General features: G+C 41.0%; 1 protein-coding gene and 1 pseudogene across 1 annotated transcript; both read left to right on the top strand.

The window, feature by feature from the left end:
• The first annotated feature begins 637 nt into the window (after window positions 1-637).
• On the top strand, window positions 638-1,890 carry LOC109434999 (GTPase HRas). The gene has a single exon (XM_019712521.2). It carries the CDS (start codon window positions 1,321-1,323, stop codon window positions 1,888-1,890), a length of 570 nt encoding a protein of 189 aa, XP_019568080.2. The 5' UTR covers window positions 638-1,320.
• Window positions 1,891-2,180: 290 nt separating this feature from the next.
• LOC109435000 (heterogeneous nuclear ribonucleoprotein A1) lies at window positions 2,181-3,328 on the top strand (annotated as a pseudogene).
• The last annotated feature ends 5,087 nt before the right edge of the window (window positions 3,329-8,415 follow it).

The following is an 8,415-nucleotide window of genomic DNA, read 5'->3' as shown; positions in this document are numbered from 1 at the left end:
TAGATAGTCATTGAATATTCTTGTAATTGAATAAAATAAACTCTTTGCCCTGAGACCCCTCTGATTAGCTCCATAGGGATTGTCATAATCTGCTTCTTGTAGTGAAGTAGAGGACATGATAGAGATCTGAAAGCAGAAAATTCCTTTAAATTTCTAATAGGTGGCTGGGAGCCCTAGAACCAGCTGTCTCCTCCCTATGGGCCTTTCATAATCCACTGTCATAATCCTGGATGAAATGCATAGGCTTATTCTGCTAGGTTTGATTGCTTAGTTTAAAAAGTAGTGCATAGCTTCATATATCATTATTAACAAGAAAGAAAGGCCATTAAAATTTTTGCTTATACTTGCTGGGTTTGTGGTTGTTTGGGTGTAATTCACTTTGCCTACCTTTCACACTTGCTTTGTTTAATAATGTTTTTCTCAAAACAGAGTTATTCCTGATTCTATTTTTCATAAAGGATGTAATTTTCATGCACTAATTAAAAACAGCCTCTTACTTTGTCTTTGACTGATATTGCATTGATGTATTCCAGGTCGTTAAACTGATAGTCCAAGTATTGTTTTACTTCTATTAGTTTTAAATAACTTTTTATCACTTTTTACTTTTAGTCAAATTAGATTATGATCATTGCTCTCTTCCAAAATCAGTTGTAAACTAGAACAGAGTTTTCCAATGTTTTTGCTTGCAGAGGCCCCCAAAATACTTTCAAAAACTACTTTAAAAAGTTTCATATATGTTTACATAATCACCAAGGATATCACTTCCAGCACTTTATACTTATTAATATTTGTAAATAAAACTGTTACATCACTTTTAAAAGGTTCCTTCTTCAACAAATCAGTGTAATCAATACTCAGCAGTCTGTTGATAGACGAGGAATCTTAGGGTGGGTTTATTAAGCCCCTAGATTCTAGCCCTGGACTGCCTGAATTCCAATCCCGCTCCGCCATATACTGTGATTCTAGCAAGTTATCTATTACCTCTGTCCTGTTTCCTCATTCACAAAAACAGCACTGAGAATAAGCACCTTATAGCACTCAATAAGCACATGCATGGCACAAAGCAAGCCCTAGCGAGACGGCAGATACCACTGCTATTAGAACAAGTCTTCTTAAAAGTATAGTCTTGGTGTCCGCCCCCCACGCTCGTGCCCACCGCCCACAAACGAAGCCGCACCCACTGCTGACAGAGCCCAAGCGCCGGAAGAGCTGCGCGCCCGGCAGCCGCCCCCACCCGCTCCGGCCCGAGGGGCGGCAGCGCCAGTGAGCTGTGGGACAGGACACCAGCACAGTACCTCGTGCTGAGTCCCTGGAGGAAACATGACGGAGTACAAGCTCGTGGTGGTGGGCACTGGCAACGTGGGGAAGAGTGCCCTGACCATCCAGTTCTTCCAGAACCACTTTGTGGAAGAGTACGACCCCACCATCTTGGACTCTTACCGGAAGCAAGTGGTCATCGATGGGGAAACGTGTCTGTTGGGTATCCTGGACACGGCGGGCCAGGAGGAGTACAGCGCCATGCGGGACCAGTACATGCGCACTGGCGAGGGTTTCCTCTGCGTCTTCGCCATCAACAACACCAAGTCCTTCGAGGATATCCACCAGTACCGGGAGCAGATCGGGCAGCTGAAGGACTCGGACGATGTGCCGATGGTGCTGGTGGGGAACAAGTGTGACCTGGCTGCACGCACCGTGGAAACTCGACAGGCGCAGAACCTGGCCTGCAGCTACCACATCCCCTACATCGAGACCTCGGCCAAGACGCGCCAGGGCGTGGAGGACGCCTTCTACACGCTGGTGCGTGAGATCCAGCAGCGCAAGCTACGCAAGGTGAGCCCGCCAGATGAGGGTAACCCCGGCTGCGTGAGCAGCAAATGCGTGCTCTTCTGAGTGCCCGCTCGTCCCCTGTGCCCGCCTCCACGGGCGCAGGCCTGGCGGTGCTGGATGCTGGGGGGCGGGGAGAAAGGAGGTGCGGACACAGCCCGGCCAGCCCAGGGTCTGTGGACAAAGTGACTGCAGACCTCTCAGGACACTTTGCATAGACTGTCGTGAACTGATGCCATTCTTTAGACTCTGCTGATAACTTAAATTAATTTTAATGAAGAATTGGGAGATCACTCCTTTCTGTCGGTGGACGCCACCGAGGAAGCATCCTGGACGTCTCCCCTCCTGTGGTCGTCATGTCTAAGTCAGAGTCTCCCCAAGAGCCTGAACATCTGCAGAAGCCCTTCATCGGAGGTTTGAGCTTTGAAACTACTGATGAGAATCTGAGGAGCTATCCTGAGCAATGGGGATCGCTCACTGGCTGTGTGGTGATGAGAGACCCAGACACCAAGTGCTCCAGAGGCTTTGGGTTTGTTACTGATGCCACCATGGAGGTGGATGCAGCCATGAATGCAAGGTCACAAGTGGACGGAAGAGGTGTGGGACCAAAGAGGGCTGTCTCAAGAGGAAATTCTCTAAGACCTGGTTCCCACTTCACTGTGAAAAAGATTTTGGTTGGTGGTATTAAAGACAACACTGAAGAACATCACCTAAGAGATTATTTTGAACAGTGTGGGAAAACTGAAGTGATTGAGATCATGACTGACCGAGGCAGTGGCAAGAAGAGAGGCTTTGCTTTTGTCACCTTTGATGACCATGACTCTGTAGACAAGATTGTCATTCAGGAATGCTGTACTGGGAATGGCCACAACTGTGACATAAGGAAAGCCCTATCTAAGCAAGAAATGGCTAGTGCTTCATCCAGCCAAAGAGGTCAAAGTGGTTCTGGAAACTTCGGTGGTGGTTGAGGAGGTGGTTTTGGTGGGAATGACAACTTTGGTTGTAGAGGGAACTTCAGTGGTTGAGGTGGCTGTGGTGTCAGCCGTGGTGGTGAAGGATATGGTGGCAGTGGGGATGGCTATAAAGGATTTGGTAATGATGGAAGCAGTTTTGGAAGTGGCAGAAGCTACAGTGATTTTGGCAATTACAACAATCATTCTTCAAATTTTGGACCCTGAAAGTAGGAAACTTGAGAGGCAGAAGCTCTGGCCTCTATGGTGGTGGTGGCCAATACTTTGCCAAACCACAAAACCAAGGTGGCTGTAGCGGTTACAGCAGCAGCAGTAGCTATGGCAGTGGCAGAAGGTTTTAATTACTGCCAAGAAACCACGCTTAGCAGGAGAGGAGAGCCAGAGAAGTGACAGGGCAGCTACAGGTTACAACAGATTTGTGAGCTCAGCCAAACACAGTGGTGGCAGAGCCTAGCTGCCACAAAGAAGACATACTTTAGACAGTACTCGTGAGTTTCAGCAAAAAACTTGAGGACTGTACTTGTGACTAATTGTATAACAGGTTATTTTAATTTCTGTTCTGTGGAAAGTGTAAAGCATTCCAACAAAGGGTTTTAATGTCATTGGGGGGGGGGGAGTTGCACTCATGCTGTTGATTGCTAAATGTAATAGTCTGATTATGACACTGAATAAATGTGTCTTTTTTTTTTTTAATGTGCTATATAAAGTTAGTCTGCTCTGAAGCCATCTTGGTAAGTTACCCCAACAGTGTGAAGTTAGAATTCCTTCAGGGTGATGCCAGGTTCCATTTGAAATTTATTTACAATCTGTTTGGGCTCAGAAGCCTTGTCTTCAGAAACCTTGGTGTAGTTGAATTGACGAGTACTGTGTTGGTGACCTGGAGCTCACCATTACAAGGGTCACCCAAGCAGAGTCATGGAGTTTATTTGGTTATTAATGATGTTGGCACATCCTATGCAATATATCTAAATTGAATTATGGTACCAAATAAAATCATAAATGGGAATGAAGCTTGTGTGTCGTCCATTATCGTGTAATCAGTAAACAATTTAATATCCTCTTTAAAAAAATAAAGAATTGGAAAGCAACTTGAGGGTGTGAATGCTTGTACCCAAATTTCCACAAAGATAAGCCTAACTGCAACGTTCCATCAGAACCAGAACAGTAGATCCAAACTAGCCTTTGGAAGGAGGAGTCTTTCCGTTTTAGAGGAAAGACAGTGAAGTCCCAGTGATTCTGAAATCCTCCTGGTCCGTGATGGGGTGCTCCTCACCTCAGAAATGGCAAGAGGAGGAGGAGGGGAGGGGTAAGAAGAGGAGGGGAGCGGGGCGGAGGAGGGGGAGAAGGGAGGGAGAGGGAGAGGGAGGAGAGGGAGGCGGTGTAAGAGAAGAAGGGGAGGGGGAGGAGGAGGAGGAGAAAAGAAGCCAGAAATTCCAGTTTTGTGGTTTAAATCAATAGACTTTCAATGAAGCCTCATACTTGTGATGCTGTTCTCTTTCTTCTGAAAACGCATTTAGACAAATTATCCCTCAAGAGCAAGAATTCTTGTTCATGCATCCCCTTTCCTGAACAAATTTGCTCAGGAACACGAAAATCCTGATGTTATCTGCTTGCAAACACTTGAATTGAACCATACTGGTGCTGTCAGGGGCTCATAAAAGCAGGCTGTGGAAATCAATAAGCCAATTATGCCGAGTGAAATAAGCCAGTCACAAAAGGACAAATATTGCATGATTCCACTTATATGAGGTACCTAAAGTAGTCAGATCCATAGAGACAGAAAATAGAATTGTGGTTGCCAGGGGCTGGAAAGTTATTTAATATGTACAGTTTCAGCTGGGAAGATGAAAAGTTCTGGAGATGGATGGTGGTGACACTTGTACAACAATGTAGATGTGCTTAATGTCAATGAACTATACACTTAAAAATGCTTAAAGTGGCAATATTTGTGTCAATGTGTGTTTTACCACAACTTAAATAACTTTTAAAAAATCAGTGGAGGGACGGCCAGTTAGCTCAGTTGGTTAGAGCATGGTTCCAATAACACCCAGGTCACGGGTTTGATCCCTGCATGGGCCACTGTGAGCTGTGCCCTACTTAAAAAAAAAAAAAAAGAAAGAAAGAAAGAAAGAAAGAAAGAAAGAAAGAAAGAAAGAAAGAAAGAAAGAAAGAAAGAAAGAAAGAAAAAGTTCAGTGGACCATAATGAACTCCATTCTCTTTGAAAATTTGGAATACAATCAAATGTTCAAGCCTGCAAATGTAGAGGAAGTCAGTTTGGATTTAGTTTTCTTCAAGTAGGATGGTCTCAGTTGTCTTATGCACCAAGTTATTACTCAGCCAGATGCAAGGCCTTACAGGGAAGCTACATAGGGGGGGATCTTGCCTATGGAGTGTGTTCATGGAGCAGAGAGAGGAACAGAATCTGAAGTCATGCCTACTGGAAATTTTAATCTTCAGTGTCTTTTATCAGACTAGAGTATCAGAAACTTAGACTTTGGAACTAGGAGATATTTCAGTAACACAGAATGAATAAGTCAGCTCTGAGGGAAGCGACCTGGGCGATGTGCACGCCAGCTTTGTCCCCCTTCTGCAGATCAAGGAGTCTGTGTGTGTGTGTGTGCGTGTGTGTGTGCACGCGCACGCGCGCACACAAAGAGGTAGAGTGAGGATTACACAATTGGACAGAGAATGGGCCAAGGGCAAACAGTCTGAGCAGACCCTCCATCCTTAAATTATGGGAAGGGACAAACACTCCAACACAGGGACCAGGAAAATATAATGTACACCAGAAGTCCAACATCTAGCAACTGGGCATTCTCCTACAGTACTATGAGACAGCAGGATGATACAACTATTTGGAGGACAATTACACAAAATCCATTTTTATTTTAAAATATGAAGATTCTATTATCTACCAACTCTACTTCTACAAATTTATACTAAGAAATAAAATACAAATCCATATATAACACTTCAGACATAAGAATAGCGGGTGGACAATTTTTATAATAGCAAAGCAATAGAAAACAAGCTACATTTGCAATAACTGGGTTTGGTTAAAATGTTGATGTAGTCATAGGATGTGATGCCATTTGTTTTATATCTGTTTTGTATCTTGTATATGAATGTGTATAAGAATGTTTAATGGCATGGAAAAATATGTATGCCATAACATTATACAAACGACACAGGTTATATAATATATATAATAGTTTGTTTAATATTATTCCATTTTTAAAAGGTATATGTGTAGGTAGATGTATGTATACACATTTATCTGAAAGCATAGAAAGAAAATTATTAATAATAGTTGTTCTGTGGATGATAAGGTTACTGGTGATTTTAATCGTTATATATTTGCTGTCATAAATCTGTGACATTTCTGAAGAAAAATAAAATATTTTAAGCAAATGAGGAAGGTACACACTATACATATGTGTTTAGTATGTTGTATTTGGATTTTCAACCAAGCAGTATCATTTTTAGCAGTGGTTCTCAAAGAACAGCCTGCAGACCCAGACTGTCCCAGAGAAAACTTTCAGGAAATCTGAGAAATCCAATCTATTCTCAAAAAATTTTAAGCTGTTATTTGCCTTAGTCACTGGGGTGATACTTGCATTGATGGTGCAAAAGCAACAGGGAGTAAACCTGCTTGGGCCTTAGCACAACTAGAGGCAGTAGCCAAACTTAACTAGTAGACATTCTAGTTTTCACTCACAACCCACAGGCAGTAAAACCATGCAGTGTCACTAAAGAATGTCCTTGATGAAACAGTAACAATGCTTAATTTTGTTAAATCCAAACTGATCCTTGAATACCTGTGTTTTTAATATTCTGTGCCACAAAATGGAAAGTACACATAATACACTTCTGCTGCATACCAAAGGACGACAGTTGTCTCTGAGAAAAGTACTTGGGCAGTTGCTTGAATTGAGCTTTCTTCCTTTATGGAATATTATTATTATTATTTGAAAAATGACAAGTTATAGTGATTCAGACTTGGATATTTAACAAACTTTTTCTTGAAAATGAACAAAGTGAGCCCATCACTTCAAGGAAAACAACTGACAGTGTTGGTTGCCAATGATAAAACACAAAGCTTTCAAGTGAAAATTAGAATTTTAGACAATTTATATCCATCACCATGAACTTGACAGCTTTGAAATTCTTAGACTTTTCTGATGATAGCAACAGTGATATAAATGAATTTGATTATTTTATATTGTATTAAAAATGAATCATTATTTGGAAGATCTTCAAAACTCACTGAATCAATATTTTCCAAATGACCCATGCACACTACTTTAAGAATTATGCATGGGTTAAAGATCCATTCAAAGTGCAAGATAGACTAATAAATCTTGATGCAACAGATCACAAAAATTTCATTGATAATTCTTTCAGATGCCACATGTAACTAATTTTTAAGAAACTATTACATAATATGATAGTTCCTCAAAAACTTACAAATAGAATTACCATACAATGCAGCAATTCTGCTTCTGGGCATATACCCAAAAGAATCGAAAGTGGAGCCTCAAACAGATATTTATACACTCATATTCATAGCAGCATTATTTACAATAGTTAATAGGTGGAAGTAACCCAAGTGTCCATCCATAAATGAATGGATAAACAAAATATGGCATACAATAGAATATTATTCAGCCTTAAAAAGAAAGGAAATTCTGAAACATGCTACATAGGATTGAACATTGAGGACATTATGCTGAGTGAAAGAAACCAGACAGAAAAGGATAAATACTGAATGATCCCACTTATGTGAAGTATATAAAGTGAAACTGATAGAAACAGAAAGTGGAATGGTGGTTGCCTCTGTCTGGAAGAATGCTGAGGAGTTAGTGTTTAATGGGTACAGAGTTTTAATTTTGCAAAACCAAGAGTTCTATAAATGGATGGTGGTGATGGTTGCACAACAATGTGAATGTTCTTAATGTTACTGACCTGTGTATTTAAAAATGGTTAAAAGTGCAAAAGAAAGAACGAAGAGGAAATGAGAGGAGAAGAGAAGGAGGAGGAGGGAGGGAGGGGAGGGGAGGGGAGGAGGAGGAGGAGGAGGGAGGAGGGAGGGAGAGACTACTATTGTATAGTTTGGTATTGCATCAAAGAAAAATATCCACAATTATCTAAAAGGCTATTAAAATATTCCTCCTTTTTCCAAATATATATCTGTGTGAGGCCAAATTTTCTTCAACAAAACAACATACTACAACAAATTGAATGCAGAAGCAGATATGAAAATCCAGCTGCCTTCCATCAAACAAGACTTAAAAGAGATTTGCAAAAATTCAAAGGAATGCCACTCTTCCTGCAATATATTATTTTGCTTTGAAAATATAATTATTTTTCATAAAAATGTTACTTATGTTAACATGTAATGGCTTTATTATTGCTATTTTTAATGAATTAATAATAAGTATTTAACATTTTTATTTTTATTTGTAAATCTCTGTAGATATAACACACATAAATGAAAGCACTTTGTGATTGTCAATAATTTTCAAGAGTATAAAGGGTTCTGAGACCAAAAGAATCACTGGCTTGAGTTTAAGGACAGGAGACCCAAGACGGCAGAGTAGATAATCATTGTGCCTGCTT

The sequence above is a fragment of the Rhinolophus sinicus genome, linkage group LG17 (genome assembly GCF_036562045.2).
Source record: "Rhinolophus sinicus isolate RSC01 linkage group LG17, ASM3656204v1, whole genome shotgun sequence".
In the NCBI taxonomy this organism is placed as follows: domain Eukaryota; kingdom Metazoa; phylum Chordata; class Mammalia; order Chiroptera; family Rhinolophidae; genus Rhinolophus; species Rhinolophus sinicus.
The sequence above is the reverse complement of the archived record's forward strand: the minus strand, read 5'-3'. Positions and strand labels throughout refer to the sequence as shown.

Bases quoted from the DNA above. Each gene is read 5' to 3' on its own strand.
- LOC109434999 (XM_019712521.2), top strand. From the start codon at position 1,321: ATGACGGAGTACAAGCTCGTGGTGGTGGGCACTGGCAACGTGGGGAAG.